Raw genomic sequence first — 14,583 nt, 5'->3', positions numbered from 1 at the left:
ATAGTAAGTAATGTATCGGTAGCTGCATGCTCACCGTCATCTGGATATATATACTCGCATTCTCTTGACGCTGACGCCCCTACTTGCTATACTCGTCCGTCTCCTAAAGACATAAAGCTTGAGGCTTTCAGGTTGGTGCTGTTGGCTTTATCAAGTGGTACGAATAATATTGTGAAAATTGATCATCATAAGTATACTGGGTGTTATAACGAGAAACATTTCTTCACCAAAATTTGCCAGTAAAAACAAAACAAGAGTACACTATTAATACATCGCTGTCGTCATTCCTCATCTATTATGTTACACATCGCGGAGCCGCTGCAGCAGCAGGTGGGCAGGGTATTGCCCATCAACGCCTCTATAAGGCAGGCGCAGGCGTGACGATGGGGGCCGTGAGAGCCCTAATCTTAGCCGCGGCGGTGGCTGTGGAAGTACAAGCTCCGTCATTAGTCCAGACACCCGCGGAACCTGTTGTTGCGACTGTTAGGTTTGTTCTGAAAAAATCGAGCTCAAATCACCTCCAGGGGTGTCGTTCTCCGTCCACCACTTCGCGGTCCACAGGTCCCCACTAAGTTATGGGTTAGTAGATGGACAAGAGCAAGCCAACAAATACGCACCCGTAGGTCACCTCAGCACCTCCTGTGTACTGTATAAAGTTCAGTGTAGAGCGCGGGAAAAGATAGCAATACACTCACGGCCACACCAGTGGTCCATGCAGCAATACCTGCACAGGTTCCGGTCACGGGTGTTGAGGTGCTAGTGCTTGTCGATGTCGTCGCAGTCGACGTCGCAGTCGACGTCGCAGTCGTTGTGGTGCTGGTGCTCGTTGGTGTCGAGGATACCGGCCAGGTGTTCCCACGCACAGTCGCGATCCATGAGGAAGCAGCGTCAGGGTACTGATAATGGCATGTTCAGAAACCTGGCGGGTCACTCGGACTCTCACGTACCTCCCAAACCATGACACCGGCGTCTACAATTCCCCGTGATTATCAGAGAGAATAAACTAAGCTGATATGGGGCAGACTCACCCCATCCAGCACCATAGGCCTCAGAAACGCAGGATGCCAACAAAGTCGGGTCCATATACCCATTGCTGGCTTGCGCTGAAGTCGCAGGCTTTCCAATCACAAGCTTGTCGAGAGACACACCACTGTTGGCAATTTGGAAAAGCGCAGATTCTGGCCAAGTAGACGAAGAAGTATACAGGAGGCCATCGCAAGTTGTATACTCCGTTGTGCCCTCTGTTTATTGTTACTAAAGAAAAATTCAACGAAACAAAGAGAGACCCACGGTTGTAGTACTAAAGTGCTAGAAAATCAGAAAAGAGATAAAAAGGATAGGACATTGACGCACCTGTACGTTGTACCAATCAATCATACTGCCGACCATAGAGTCTACCCAGAGGTATCCTCCTCCACCCCACCTATTAGGAGTGAACCTTTTTGATTTCAGTCAGCAGAGATCAATTTGGCTACAATCTATTTACCAAGGTGCAACAGCTGTGCAAAAAAGTTCAGCGTGATAATTACATTTTCTGAACATCTCACTCACGAGCGTGAGTCAAGATATATTGACCCTGAGGAAGCTGTGTGCGGAGCTGTGTGGTGAAATTGCCAAGCCACTGCTCAGCGGAGCCAGTACCACCGTTGAATGCGGCGAAATCCTGAGAAAAAAATCAGCTCTCGTCATAAACGATCAGACATAATACAACATGCCTCATAGTCAACATCTACGCCCTGGAGGCCATATTGAATAACCCAAGCTGCCATGGTATTTGCAGTACCAATCGGGTCGTATCCCGATGAAGTGGGGGTCTCAGTAGACCCAAAAAGGGACACGATGAGCGAGATGCCTGCGGCGTTGTACTCGGAAAGAATCGAAGAACGTTGAGATGCTGTAAGCGCTGCCCATTCTTGAGCTTGATCTGCTGCACCATAGGCCTCGAGGAAAGACAATGCAAACACATTGAAGCCCTGGTATTTTTACCAGTCGACGATTAGGATATCGGTCACGAATGGGAGGGAAATTAGGCCCACCGAAATATCTGACGCTGTTGGTTCGGTGGAGACGTATGCATCACTGTATAAAACGAAATAAGGAGCTACTGGAGTAGCACGCTTCAGAACATTCTTTGCTTTCGGAGTCAGGCTTCTCAGCCTCTCCTCAAGCGGGACAGAGGCGACCTCTCCGAAGCACGCGAATGCTGCTGCCGCTGCCGTAAGGGCCTGGTAGAAATGCACCATGAGGTCTAGTCCTGAGTTATGGAAGGTAAATGAGGGTTTCAATCAGTGCAGAGAAGCAGCTACCTAGTTAGCATATCCGCCGCGATTTATACCTGCGGATAAGGATGCCAAAGTACCAACCATAATTGAGGTCTCGAGATACCCCGAGTGCGCGTGATTAGGTATCTTGTGAGTGTGACGGAAATAGTGGGTCATCAGCTTCTGACGAGGAGGATAACGTATGTGGTCCTTGTGAGGCAGAAAGCCTGATGGTCAGAATAGAACCTTGAGAACTGGTCGGAACCGCCCCTAAGGAACACAAGGTAACCCGAGGGGAATGCACGCGGTACCGACTAGCTAGATATCTCCTGAAAGTGACGCAGGTGAGTGTCCCCATGATTGAGGCACCTTGATCCTCCCATGTGAGACTCGTTCTAACTTTTCAGCATCCGAATATCTCAAGTTAGCGCGAATAGATTCGTGCTACTGGGCAGATTCTACCCCAATGCCCTAATCAGTGCGCCCAGACATCCAAACGGTGAATGCATCATATCATTAGATTGGAAAGTCGCCTAGAGGAGCGGGAGAAGTTAAATATGAAGACGTGTCGCATGCGACTCACCACATTTAGGAGACTTTTAGTCTCCAATCAGGTACTAAAGAGATCAGTGCGCTGCAATTAGATGGCATCCCGAGTGCATGGGAACAGCGAGCCAACGACTTGCAAGCCGATAAGTACTCCACTGAATCTACACGCGTGTGCCAAAAGATGTAAAGATATGATGCCTCCCTTTTGATTCATCCGCTGGCGGGAGACTAGATCAGCAAGTTTCCATCCAATTTTTACCTCGTCATCGCCGACGATATCGATGTTACTAGTGTTCACGCTGAAACATCTTGAAGTAACGTAAAGTCGGTTCTGACAGTCTTGAAATGCTTCTCACGCTGTGTAGGTTCGTCCGTGCCTCTCGCATAACCTTAAGAGCTTCATTCAACCTTCCAGCTGCCAATTGAACGTACGAGAGGCGTTTGGAAATGTCCCATAAACGCAAGTACCGCAAGGCTGCATCCAAGACTAGTAACCTGGCAGCTTCGGCAGCGATAATCGCACCAGATCTTTCTTTGTCTATTCAAGCATACGAGGCTACTGTCATCCGCGGCCCCCAGTCTCTTTCAACAGCACTTTCCCTTGAGGTGCCAGATCCTCCAACTTTGGGGGCTGATGCAAACGACCCTCAAATTGGTAGTGCTCTCTTACAATGGGGTACTAGCACAAGAAACTTCCTACCCTTCAACTCGGATCCTTCTTTCCCCGAAGCGTCAGACGATAAAGCTACTTGGGTGGACAGGTGGGTCTCACTAGTAGTAGGGTCATTGCTAAGTTATGGCGAGTCGTCCTAAAACACAACGAGGCAATTATATGCAATGTTTATCTGAGTTGATCCGTCGGATCTATGTTCTATCTATCCACTTTGGATTGGAAGATATGCTTTCATCGTTATCCTCTGTTCCACCCGGTCTGACACAAAACCCGCTCAGATATGACGCTCGTCTTTTGCTTGATGCCCTCCCGGGACATGCAAGTTCGAATGCCTCTCAACCAAGATCTCTGTCTCCAACCGGATGGTCAGACTTGCCGTCTGACACTGAGGATACTTTTTTCTTTGCGCCACTCGAAATTGAGGACTACCAGCGCGAGAAACGTAGGCGTCTTATTGACCGAAACAGAGAGGAACGCCTAAGAGCTCTTGCTGCGACCGACGAAAGCGAACACTCAGATCTTTGGGGATGTAGCGATGAGGAGGTAAGTGGTCATCCACTAGCACTTGTAGTCGGAATAACATATTATTTTCTGTTCCAGCCCGATGATGCCCAATCAGAGCTTATGAAAAGAACAGCACTACACCTTGTCTCGTCTCCTAATCCTGCACAACTGGAAGATGCGCATTCTTGCAAACCACGGTGCAGATAAAAGATTTGCATTCTTAAGGGGACGGTGGTCACGAGCGTGGCGCACAACCAAGGAGAAGCTCAGACAAGAAAAAGTCAACCAATCAGTTCAATCGCTGCGGGCCTCGCAGAAGGCAGGTCTGGGAGGACTCGCTGCGTATGGAGATAGTGACGATGAAGGTAGCGAGGAAGGGTCTGAGAGTGGAGATATACCTTCCCTCAAGGTCGGTGAGAGTTCTACTGCGACCTCGAATCCGCCTGAGAACCGTGATGCACGGTTGGAGGAGGCTGAGCAGGAGGCTCGGCGTGCTAGAGCTAGGGAGTGGGCTGCGCAACGCCGTACACGACAAGGACAAACTTTGAGTAGAGTTGAAGATCAGTCAAACTCCTCAGATTCGTGATAACTGTATGGTGACTATATTTTTGTTTCTCGGATACAATGTCCCTTGAATCTGAAACACGGATCGCTGGAATACACAGCATTTGAACCCTCTTTTTTAAATAGCGCAAGGCCCGGGGTCGTGGCACATGCCGTTTCGGCATGATAGGCGGGGCGTTCTCAGTGAAGCGCTCGAACAAAAAGCATATGATCTGACGTGATGTCCTACCTTCAGTACCCATCGTGTTACCCCTGCCCACTATTCCTCTGCACACAGTGGACCTCTGCTTTTTTTTCTGTTGCAACGGAGCTCCACCGCAAGATTGGACGACGGGCTAGGACCTCTCGAAGCGCTGAGACAAAATAAGCTTTGATGCGTAACGACGCGTTCAAGTATTCCCCCGCACGCGGACAAAGTTTTAGTCACCATGCAGCTATTGGATTCATGTCATTTAAACAGTCTCTATCTCCCTCACTAGGCTTCAATCCCTTCAAAAGCCTCGAGCCGAGGTACTTTATGATCCTGGCTCTCGCAAGAACAGTCCATTCGAAATTCGCCGCTCGGCTCTGACTAGCTGTACTCCTAGCGCGGCTGTTAAATCTGTATTACATTAGCACCCCCTTGATATGCAAGCCGCAGCAAGCTCTGCCCTTTTAGCACTGCCCATCCTATCTATCGCCTATCAGTGCTCAACATCCTCGTACCAAGACCGTCAGCCGCACGCGCCTCTATCATTTGCTGCCACCACAGGCTCCCAATAGGGGCTTGGGAGAACTCAGTTTATCATTTCTTCCTCGGTTATATAATCGTAGTCCTGCCTACCGAAGAGTAACAAGAACGAGAACAGGAACGCGAGCATAGTCGAATTGCTGCTTCTCAGCTCGTGAAACAATGGCACTTAGATCGTGAACGGAGACAAAATGAGGAGTAGAATGGTGATATGATGGCCCCTTTCGCTGCAGGGTGTGATATTGATAACTTCCTTGCAGGCTACGAACCTAATCACACGGGCAGTGTTGACCGGACTCCACTTGAAATGCTAGCGAACGGTGATTCTGATGTTTGAGGGTTTAAAGACGAGAAGGATCATGTAACGCGGTACGTGAAAATATCTTTTGACGATGAAGAGTCGACAAGACCTCTGAAAGGAGCCAAAACATGGTTCATCATGCCAGCACAAAGTCGCAAAGCACATAATTAGACTTGATAAATGATGGACCAGAATGGAGACGTCAACGTCACTTTCTCCAGGATTCAGTTCGAGTACCAGGCACTTTTTTCCATTTTGGTTGAACCCTCCAGACCTGTCTCTTTTCAAGGCTACTTCAGAATACCAGGACGAAACTTGGAACACAAACATACATTCTCCCGCTCCTGCAGAGTATCTAATGACTGTTAATTACATCAAGCATCTCCCATGCTACACACTGCTGCTAGTTGACACATGCACACGCTCCTGGAAATCAACTGAAGTCATGGCGGTTGCTATATCGGGACCGGCCACGAGTTTAGCATTAAATTGTCGAACGCTAAGGATCAGACGTGGTCCCAGCACAAACAACTGCACGACGGTGAAAATTTGAAGGAGACCGGCATAAATCTGACTTTCCAGGGACATGGTGTTCTGTAGAAATGATGAACTGTGATCGCATGCAGAGGTCAGCAGCAGATCAACATACCGCTGACAACGGTGAAAGCAGATAACCGATCTCGAAGCAAGAAGCAGCAAGAAAGCTAGCGGGCGCGGAACTTCAGCGAAAAGGAAAACTGCATTGACGTTATGAGCTCACCTCGCAAAATAAGCCACGTGAGTTTGGATCAATACCGTAAAACAGTCCCCGAGGATCCCTCGTGTCGATAGTTGTCGCAGTTCCCGGAAGCGTTTTACAGCAATCCAAATTGCAAAACACATTGCGATTGACTCCCATCCAATGGAAATGTACCAAGTGATGGTATCCAGACCTAGGGAACTTTCCTCGAATTCAGCAGTGCACCTATACGTGCCGGATAGAATGAGCTCCTCTGGTATTCATCAATGAGCCTGGTGCACTTAAGTCTTTCATCCATAATTAAACTTACCCCCCGAACCATGTCTCACTGAAAATGCAGCAATCGTTATGTTGGCGATGCAGACAGACAGTAAGATGGACACAAGAAATACCAGCACCTTTCTCGATCGCTGATACATCGCATTTAACCGAGCGATCAGAATGACTTTCGCATGTTTCAGTTAAGTCAAGGTATTCCAGTATAACTCACTGCCTAGTATTTGATTTACGAGGACACGCGTCCAATCCACTACGAGGTATGAAATCAGGCCTGCCAAATCCAGTTAGCGGTCAGCCTTGAAAGAGACAACACGCTCGAGCCAAACTCACAGCTGTGGCGGTCATTATGGTGAACTAATAAGCTGGTCAATAATCTCACTCACCCCTACATGGGAGTGCGGTTAATTGGACAGGAATGCAGGGATCGGAGCAGAATACTCACTTTATCTGTCAGCGGTATTGTCGTAACGCTAACTGTATACCGCTAGTCAGAAGAGACAAACGCTGTGTATAATGAGACATACACAGTATGCTCGCGCTGATTGCGAGATATGGCTAATTAGTACAACGCCAACTGCTTAGCCTTCCATACATACATAGCAAGTGGTATTCCAGCATAGCGCACCTGAGATATTTTCAGGTTAGCACCACTTACCAACGACATTTTTAACGCAAGATACACACAGTCAGATACAGAATGGTCATCAGGGACCAGCGTTGCTTCTGCCACATATTAATTTTAGGGTTACTTTGTTCTTCTGACATGGGACTCTGCTCACCCAGATCAGTTCAACCTATAAACCGTTCCTGGTGAGATGATTGCTCCGGTAATGCCATCAACCTACCTCCTGTCCGAATGAAAGTACTGGAGAAACCATGAGGATATCAGTAATTCCTTAATTCTATCTTTCTCACCGAAATCGTACACCAGCCCAGCACAACTGGCAACTGCGAAGCCGCAGCCAAGGTTAGATCAATACATCACCACCATCAACCAAGTGGCTCTACACGAACCTACAAAATAGCCGTTGACATTACTCGCATTGATGGACGGCCACCAAATGGGACGATTTGAGATCAACGTCATTGTTAGAAGATGGGTGAGGGAGCGGCGAACTCTGCGGACGTTGTACGATAATGGAGTTCATGCTAGATATACCAATCGTCCAGCGCTTTTATCGCCGAAAGGAGCATGATAAAGATTATACCCATTCCTGCCTTGATTGACCGAAGCAGTATTTTTGCATGAAGTCAGGTAGAAAGAGGAAGTCAATCCAGGGGTCCTCATAGATACTAATCGTCAAACAGCAAAGCAGTGACATGCGCAGTATCTGCTACACGGACATCAGTCAATTAAGAAGTGTTCCATCAGTGAAAAAGAAGTTCATTGACTTGGCACAGGCCCTGTAGGTGTCATGGCTAATGTGGCCGTCGGAAAACTTGTCCATGTTTCTTAATGAACATCGTATCCTCACTCAATCGCAACAAATTTCATTCTGTCTGCATGACGCCAGAAAAATCAGACATGTTCAAACATAGAGGAGGTCCAGATGAAGCAAAGAGATAACTCGCCTGTCCTACCCTGCTGCTAACTTCCCCACTAAGCACACCTCTCAATACCTAATCTCCGTCCTTGTCCTTAGCATTAAGCCCCCCGCACCTGAATAGGGCTATGTCCGACATAGGGTTTACGACCCCAAAGGTCAATAAATTTGAATTAAAAAAAAAAAAAAAAAAAAAGTAGATTCAAAACGCACTGCACTCGATTTGTAGTTAGTGCGATGGTGATGATGGCATCAACCTTCACAGCCTGGAGACTGAGATAGGTTCTGACGTGACCGAAATGGCCCTAAGTTAAATCGAGACGAAATGAGAGTCAGAAGCAATTACTATATCATGATCGTGCAGGATCGCGCAGTAGTATACGGTTTCATGGCCAAACACTTACTGGTAACTGTACTGTATAAGCTCAATGTTCTCAATGATAAATATTGATCCATCTGATCATCGCCATATCCTCGATGGGCTCAACACGGTCACAATCTTTTTGCACGTCGTCAGAATGCATTCACAGCACTATGTGTACATATCATTGTCGACTCACACGTTTCACTGTGCAGGGATGTGGATAGGACGAGCCATATGAACCACGGTGCCAGAACTACACTAACACCTGAAAGTAAACCAACTCCTCACGATCCTCTCCGGCTTTTCCACAGATAAATCGCTGTCTCGTCGAGAGCTTTTCCGCATACTCCACGTTCTAGAGGAGGGAGCCCAAGAATTGCAGAAGTTGTGCGTGGGGAAGTTTGGCGGCGAGGTAAATAGGGACACGACTGCCAGGCGGGTATACAATGATTGGGCGATGGTGCGGTGGTGAGTTATATGATCAGTGGTTGGTTGGTTCTGCCTAAATATTTTACGTCACTGCTATGTCAGACTGACACGTCTGACGTCACGTGGTCGATGAGCACGTGTCATAAAACAGCAATGTTTCGCTGACGTTTCGCTAACGCCCAGGACTGTACTGCACCATGGATCTGCTGCACATTCAGCTCGCAGCACTCCAGCAAAAGTTATCTTTTGTTGCAACCGATCCAATTGACTGGAAGTTTTACGTTCAAGCTTTCTCATGGGGCGTTACGCTGTTCGAGTCTTACCTTATGTCAGTTTACTACTCCGTTCAATTCTCCTTCCTAGCTTACTAGTTTTTTTTTGGATTGCAGACTCCGCCAGTATCCTCTGTATTCAAAAACTTCCCCTCCAGAGGTTCTAGCGGGCCACTTTGATGCCGAAGCATTCAAGAAGTCCCAGAATTATGGCAAGGACAAAGCCAAATTCTCCCTTATTACTGGATTGTTTAAGCAAGCGCTTGATTCCGCTATGCTCCATTACGGATTATACGCATTCGCATGGGATATGGGTGCACGGACGATCGCCTACTTCGGATATGGCAGCGAGTACGAGGTTCGTGGCGCCCCCCACTCAATCCGAACCTCCAAACTGACTGAACACAGATTTTGCAATCCCTTGCGTTTGTTATCGTGCTCTTCATCATTTCATCCATACCTTCGACACCTCTCTCTGTATACCAAACGTTTGTTTTGGAAGAGAAGCACGGCTTTAACAAGACTACACCCATGTTATTCATCACAGACCTCTTGAAAAGCTGGGCGATTGGCTTCGTCATCGGCATGCCATTCCTCGCCGCTTTCCTTTACGTCTTCAAGTGGGCTGGAGACCGATTTGTTCCATGGCTTATGGCATTCCTGTTCGCTTCTTTCATTTTCCTGGTAAGGGACTGCTGATATTCCTTCTCCTTTAGCCTGGCCTTCCAGATCAGCATGGTTATCATATATCCAACCGTGATACAACCACTGTTCAACAAGCTTTCGCCCCTCAAAGAGGGCGAGTTGCGCACGAGGACTGAATCACTCGCTACGAAGCTCAAGTTCCCCTTGAAGCATTTGTACGAGATCGACGGTTCGAAGCGTAGCTCTCATAGCAACGCTTACTTCTTCGGGTTGCCCTGGGTTCGTAATATTACCTACCCCTCACCTTCTAGAATATCCTGCTCATCATGAATCAGAGCAAACATATCGTCATCTTCGATACCCTGATCAAAGAAAGCAAGGCCGACGAAGTCGAGGCAGTTTTAGGTGTGTACCTATTTTCTTTTCTTTCATGGTCTGTTAATTAAATGTCGTGGATCAGCGCATGAGCTCGGCCACTGGTACCACATGCACCCAACAAAATTGCTCTGCGTATCCCAAGTCCACATCTTCACCATCCTTGCCATGTTCCCCGCGTTTCTACACGCACCTCAGTTCCTCCGCGCATTCGACTTCTCCGAGGCCGTTTCTGTCCGCCCGCCAACTATCGTCGCATTTTTGCTATTCCAGGCGCGTTCTTCTGTGTTCTTTCCACGCATATGACGCTGACTCTGAACGCAGATGATTCTCAGCCCCCTAGAAGCCATCATCGGCATCGCGCTTAATTTCCTTTCGCGCCAGTTTGAATGGGAGGCTGACCGTTTCGCGTGTGAGATGCAAGACCGGTTGTCGGCTCCGGAGATGAAGGATATGGGTGAGAGGCTTTCAAGGGCGTTGATCACGCTCCATGTCAAGAATCTGAGCACCGTATGGGTTGATTGGCTGTAAGTCGAGTTGTGATGCTTTGGAATCGGCATACTGATTGGTTCTTGATATAGATACTCGGCTTATCACCACTCGCACCCCACATTGACAGAGCGATTGAAGGCCCTCCAGGCATTCCAGGCTAAGAAGGATGGAGTAGTGAAGAAGGAGTTGTAGACTCTAGAAACTCACTTCCGTCCGATTAAGTACCTACAGTACAAGCATCTGATAAAATTATATATTTCATCCTTTAGTCGATTCTGTTGACAGAAGTGACACAATCTAACCTATGGGCGCCAGACTGCTCTGATCCTGATCAATTGAAGAGGAACAAAAACCTGGTGACTCGAACGCTGCAACTCCGAACACCTGGCACTCCCCAACTATTACTCATCAACCCCTCTTATCCCCCGCTAAGGAATGTCTTCCTTGTCACGTCTCTGTTTGCTCACTGAAGATCAAAAACAACAAGCATTTGTGAACAAGCAAACAGGTAGCGGGCTTTGCCACGAAAGCTGGTACGTCTTATTTTATGTAATTGGTGCCACAATGAATTATGTATTAGACAGTAGGAGCTTGAGCCAAACGACCCCTAAATCCGATGACAGTATATACTACCACAATGAACGGTGTACATCCTGGTATGACAACAGCTGTCACCCCCAAGGGCTTACTGCTCTCATACCAAAGTATTGCTCCAGTTGCCACCCCACCGGCTACCCCGGCTGCACATACAAACATCGCAGTTAGGAACACAAGGACGACTGTCCAAATGAAATCACATGAGGTTGAATCTCGTGAAATCTCGACAAAGTACATTTGGTGAATGAGCAGATTTCGCGTTCTACCACGAGCTGTCACGCCAGGCCCATTATCCTCACGCCTAACCACCATCCACGCTCAGTCACCTAGGTTTTAGCTGGGCATATTCCCTTGCGTCCTGCCTTCCCTCATCGACGTCCACGCTGAGGAGCACAGGCACAGCCGCCCATACCATAAACACAAGGAAAAAGAACGCGTAGCGGATGTTCCCCGTGCTATCCGCGATAAGGCCGACGATGAGCGGACCAACGAAAGAACTCGACTATATAGACATGTCAGGGTAAAGTAAACTTGGAAACCAATCTGCCAACCTTGTCTGTTATCGAGAAAAGACCGTACCTGGAGCAATTTGTCAATGTTCTGCGTGCTATGCCTGTGAGAGAGAGAAATGTACCATCGGGCTTCTTCCCCCGGAGGTAATAATTCCGCGTAGAAAGCTCTAGCATAGCTCTGAAATGCGCCGTACGCAAAACCTGTGACAGCGATACCGATCAGTCAAAGCTTGGGACCGAGCACTTCGCGAAGGGCACAGACCGAAATACACCGCAAGACCAAACATTTCTCCCTGCGTCGTCAATCCGCCAAAGCGCACAGTTCCCTGGAAGATGGGGAGGAATCCCAAGCACCCGTACGCCGGAATGAGCGAGACCATCGTCACGAGGAGGACTAGGACGTGGAGGTTCGACCACATAAATTTACGTTGGAGGGTGGGGAACACCAGAGAGCCGATGATTCCTGAAGTTGGTGTGATTGCGCCGATGAGGACGAGGGATGAAGGCTCCATGTGCAGAGTTGTTTTCCCAAACAGGATAGCGGTTGATGTTATAGTAGTGAAACCTGTTAACATTCAAATTAGGAGGAGCGGGTTATGGGTGGAATCACACGGACCATCGGAGAGAAGGAACCAAGCGGCTAGGTATCTGAAGGTATGTTGAAGACGCTTTATCTCCCGCCAGCGAAGCATAACTCCCAATCGTTTCCATGCAGCTGCAATCTCTGAACCGAAGGTCCATTCGTCATCTGGCTTGATAGAACCGCATTCTGGTTCGTCGATGTTGCTTGCGTTTGGGAGCCAGATAGCAGCAGGAATCGAGAATAATGCCCACCATATGCCGCTGAGGCCAATGGCGAGACGGAGCGAGAAAGTAGATCCATTTAGGCGGGTTACAGGTACGAGTGCGACTAAGAGAAGGATGATTCCTGCGCCATAGCCTGAAGCGATTCCCAAGGATGATATTCGCGAGGTCGCTCTCGATAATGCGGCAGTGTAAATCGGTTGAGAAGCGCTAGTGTGGATTGAATGCCCGAGAAGAGGATCTGACACTTGATCGAGAGAGGACTCTAATTCACCATCAGCGCTTGTAGACAGAGCGACATTCTCATCTCGGTGCAGGTCGGAGTAAGCTTCGACTACTTCTGGAGAATCTTTCGCCAATGAGGGCAGGTACGCGTTCATGGCTACTACGGACGCTCCAAAACCAACGTTGGCAAAGATAGCCAATAGCGCGGACACCATCCACAAAGGGGATGATGACGGTAGAAGGAGGAAAAGTATCGCGGCGAATGCGCCCATCGCAGCAAAAGAGAGGAGAAGGGGTTTTCTGTATAACGCTGCCACCAATGATGAAGATTCGTTCTAGAACGAACAGTGTGGAACGTACGACGGTCGGCTATGCTACCCATTGAAATCACCGTGAGCGCTTGCAGAGCGACAGATATCGAGTAGACATAGAGACTGAATGTATTAGGACATCCGCACCAGTGCTCAGAATACCTTAGACACACCTGAAACTGGCGGTATCTATCCACAACCAACCAATCTTCACTGCACACCTGGCATCTGCGTTTTCTGGCGCAGTGCTCGAGACTGAAGAGCAAGGTTCAATCTTTTCTGGTTGCAAGAATCCATTGTCACGGGCAAACTGTTCCAGACAAATGGGAAGAAAAAGTGTCAAGGAAACTACCACAAAGACCTCACTATCCACGGCGTGAATAAGTTATTTGGAGGAGAGTGTATATAGGTACTACACACCTAGCAAATGCATAGCTGAGCCATCCTCTGAGCCTTTGCTTGTATGTGGCCGACATTACTTATGCTGTCATGTTGACTCGGTTAAGGTGCTGTACGCAGGGTGTGAGGCATTACGTGATTTCTGCCATTTCCGTGGACCCCCTATATATCAACCTACAATGAGCTACGTCTGCTCTGACTCCTATTCATCGACTACTTGCTGAAACTTAACTCCATTCATGGGTGCATCTCCTAGTATGTGCAATACATTCTATGCCACATCATATCGCCCTCATTCCATACCTACAGGTACGCATAAAATAGAGCTCGATGAAGAAGTGGACTCGGATGAAACAGTGGAGGAACTCCGGCAGAAGCCACAAAATCCTGTACTACTTCCACGCATCTCCACGCGATGCAGGGCCGCCCGATTGATCGCGACTGCATTGGCCACCGTGTATAATGATTACATCCTAGTTGCGGAAGATTTCCAGTGGGATGAGAATGATGACGCACTCACAATGAATATCGCAGAGCACATTGACGCAGGCGAGTATAACCTCGACATCCTGAAATGGCCATGGAACGGGTATAGAAATTGGCCTGATGGGACGAACAAAACACAACAATTTGTTGTATCGGCAATGGCAGCTTAGAAGAACGCAGCATTGCTCGCCTTGAAGGATGGCGAAAATGTCGATGACGTGCATATGGCGCAGTTGGACGATGACCGTGCCTATTTGATTAGCTTCCTAAGTCTTGACAACGAAGCGAGCCCGCTGTCCCATTACTTCAATTTCTAAGTACTTGTTTCTGTCACTTTCCACTGCACTGCCAGGGAGATACTCCTGTAGACAGATCCGCTAACGACCCTGTGATGTATGCCCCCAATCGATGTTCCAAGGCCAGTAGGCTGATTTTCCTGGCCTCAGGAAATTAAACTCATAGTGAGCAACAAAATACGAAGACGATGCTAAACGCTCCTTGTAGATTTAACGTCAACTAGAAGTTCCT

At 48.2% G+C, this 14,583-nt stretch overlaps 7 protein-coding genes across 7 annotated transcripts; 3 read left to right on the top strand and 4 right to left on the bottom strand.

The window, feature by feature from the left end:
* Positions 1-143: 143 nt before the first annotated feature.
* EDB91DRAFT_1296202 (glycoside hydrolase family 18 protein) lies at positions 144-2,243 on the bottom strand (the record flags this gene model as incomplete). The annotated part of the gene is made up of 12 exons (XM_041324922.1): positions 144-468; positions 519-568; positions 618-646; positions 696-896; positions 948-970; positions 1,029-1,241; positions 1,291-1,300; positions 1,354-1,438; positions 1,487-1,499; positions 1,552-1,663; positions 1,734-1,973; positions 2,037-2,243. The coding sequence occupies 12 exons, from the start codon at positions 2,241-2,243 to the stop codon at positions 359-361; spliced, it is 1,293 nt and encodes a 430-aa protein (XP_041174971.1). The 3' UTR covers positions 144-358.
* Positions 2,244-3,174: 931 nt separating this feature from the next.
* On the top strand, positions 3,175-4,666 carry EDB91DRAFT_1146053 (uncharacterized protein). Its single transcript, XM_041319214.1, has 3 exons — positions 3,175-3,571; positions 3,762-4,131; positions 4,163-4,666. The coding sequence occupies exons 1-3, from the start codon at positions 3,258-3,260 to the stop codon at positions 4,571-4,573; spliced, it is 1,095 nt and encodes a 364-aa protein (XP_041174970.1). The 5' UTR covers positions 3,175-3,257; the 3' UTR covers positions 4,574-4,666.
* A 1,295-nt stretch (positions 4,667-5,961) lies between these two features.
* Positions 5,962-8,129, bottom strand: EDB91DRAFT_577017 (uncharacterized protein). The gene is made up of 13 exons (XM_041327765.1): positions 7,615-8,129; positions 7,516-7,548; positions 7,446-7,465; positions 7,380-7,394; positions 7,285-7,323; positions 7,197-7,225; positions 7,125-7,138; positions 7,039-7,074; positions 6,812-6,871; positions 6,632-6,766; positions 6,343-6,574; positions 6,232-6,286; positions 5,962-6,176 (listed from the first exon to the last, which is right to left on the bottom strand). The coding sequence occupies exons 1-13, from the start codon at positions 7,685-7,687 to the stop codon at positions 5,973-5,975; spliced, it is 945 nt and encodes a 314-aa protein (XP_041174969.1). The 5' UTR covers positions 7,688-8,129; the 3' UTR covers positions 5,962-5,972.
* Positions 8,130-9,110: 981 nt separating this feature from the next.
* On the top strand, positions 9,111-11,054 carry EDB91DRAFT_1146033 (peptidase family M48-domain-containing protein). Its single transcript, XM_041319213.1, has 8 exons — positions 9,111-9,265; positions 9,327-9,567; positions 9,618-9,871; positions 9,926-10,133; positions 10,190-10,259; positions 10,315-10,502; positions 10,554-10,756; positions 10,811-11,054. Exons 1-8 carry the CDS (start codon positions 9,135-9,137, stop codon positions 10,911-10,913), a joined length of 1,398 nt encoding a protein of 465 aa, XP_041174968.1. The 5' UTR covers positions 9,111-9,134; the 3' UTR covers positions 10,914-11,054.
* A 211-nt stretch (positions 11,055-11,265) lies between these two features.
* On the bottom strand, positions 11,266-11,826 carry EDB91DRAFT_576820 (uncharacterized protein). Its single transcript, XM_041327764.1, has one exon. It carries the CDS (start codon positions 11,628-11,630, stop codon positions 11,298-11,300), a length of 333 nt encoding a protein of 110 aa, XP_041174967.1. The 5' UTR covers positions 11,631-11,826; the 3' UTR covers positions 11,266-11,297.
* Positions 11,275-13,683, bottom strand: EDB91DRAFT_1146030 (autophagy-related protein 22-like protein). Its single transcript, XM_041319212.1, has 8 exons — positions 13,591-13,683; positions 13,344-13,535; positions 13,220-13,293; positions 12,447-13,169; positions 12,093-12,395; positions 11,953-12,031; positions 11,870-11,897; positions 11,275-11,820 (listed from the first exon to the last, which is right to left on the bottom strand). Exons 1-8 carry the CDS (start codon positions 13,644-13,646, stop codon positions 11,641-11,643), a joined length of 1,635 nt encoding a protein of 544 aa, XP_041174966.1. The 5' UTR covers positions 13,647-13,683; the 3' UTR covers positions 11,275-11,640.
* Positions 13,684-13,826: 143 nt separating this feature from the next.
* Positions 13,827-14,372, top strand: EDB91DRAFT_1056615 (uncharacterized protein; the record flags this gene model as incomplete). Its single annotated transcript, XM_041314020.1, has 2 exons — positions 13,827-14,204; positions 14,226-14,372. 2 exons carry the CDS (start codon positions 13,827-13,829, stop codon positions 14,370-14,372), a joined length of 525 nt encoding a protein of 174 aa, XP_041174965.1.
* Between the last annotated feature and the right edge of the window lie 211 nt (positions 14,373-14,583).

Source organism: Suillus paluster (assembly GCF_016628075.1).
Source record: "Suillus paluster strain FC165 chromosome Unknown EDB91scaffold_46, whole genome shotgun sequence".
NCBI lineage: Eukaryota > Fungi > Basidiomycota > Agaricomycetes > Boletales > Suillaceae > Suillus > Suillus paluster.
Note: the sequence above shows the minus strand (reverse complement) of the source record. Positions and strands in the feature narration are given on the sequence as shown.

What these genes read in the sequence shown, in the direction of transcription:
- EDB91DRAFT_576820 (XM_041327764.1), bottom strand. Translation starts at nt 11,630, where the DNA reads ATGGTGGTTAGGCGTGAGGATAATGGGCCTGGCGTGACAGCTCGTGGT.
- EDB91DRAFT_1146030 (XM_041319212.1), bottom strand. Translation starts at nt 13,646, where the DNA reads ATGTCGGCCACATACAAGCAAAGGCTCAGAGGATGGCTCAGCTATGCA. An exon ending in ATAGATACCGCCAGTTTCAG is followed by an intron (nt 13,294 to 13,343) that starts GTGTGTCTAAGG and finishes TAATACATTCAG; the next exon opens with TCTCTATGTCTACTCGATAT. An exon ending in TGGTCTTGCGGTGTATTTCG is followed by an intron (nt 12,032 to 12,092) that starts GTCTGTGCCCTT and finishes TCGCTGTCACAG; the next exon opens with GTTTTGCGTACGGCGCATTT.
- EDB91DRAFT_577017 (XM_041327765.1), bottom strand. Translation starts at nt 7,687, where the DNA reads ATGACGTTGATCTCAAATCGTCCCATTTGGTGGCCGTCCATCAATGCG. An exon ending in TGTCAACGGCTATTTTGTAG is followed by an intron (nt 7,549 to 7,614) that starts GTTCGTGTAGAG and finishes GCGGCTTCGCAG; the next exon opens with TTGCCAGTTGTGCTGGGCTG. An exon ending in TGGGCTGGTGTACGATTTCG is followed by an intron (nt 7,466 to 7,515) that starts GTGAGAAAGATA and finishes TGGTTTCTCCAG; the next exon opens with TACTTTCATTCGGACAGGAG.
- EDB91DRAFT_1146033 (XM_041319213.1), top strand. Translation starts at nt 9,135, where the DNA reads ATGGATCTGCTGCACATTCAGCTCGCAGCACTCCAGCAAAAGTTATCT. An exon ending in GATATGGCAGCGAGTACGAG is followed by an intron (nt 9,568 to 9,617) that starts GTTCGTGGCGCC and finishes GACTGAACACAG; the next exon opens with ATTTTGCAATCCCTTGCGTT. An exon ending in ACCGTATGGGTTGATTGGCT is followed by an intron (nt 10,757 to 10,810) that starts GTAAGTCGAGTT and finishes TTCTTGATATAG; the next exon opens with ATACTCGGCTTATCACCACT.
- EDB91DRAFT_1146053 (XM_041319214.1), top strand. Translation starts at nt 3,258, where the DNA reads ATGTCCCATAAACGCAAGTACCGCAAGGCTGCATCCAAGACTAGTAAC. An exon ending in AAAGCTACTTGGGTGGACAG is followed by an intron (nt 3,572 to 3,761) that starts GTGGGTCTCACT and finishes AAACCCGCTCAG; the next exon opens with ATATGACGCTCGTCTTTTGC. An exon ending in AAAGAACAGCACTACACCTT is followed by an intron (nt 4,132 to 4,162) that starts GTCTCGTCTCCT and finishes CACAACTGGAAG; the next exon opens with ATGCGCATTCTTGCAAACCA.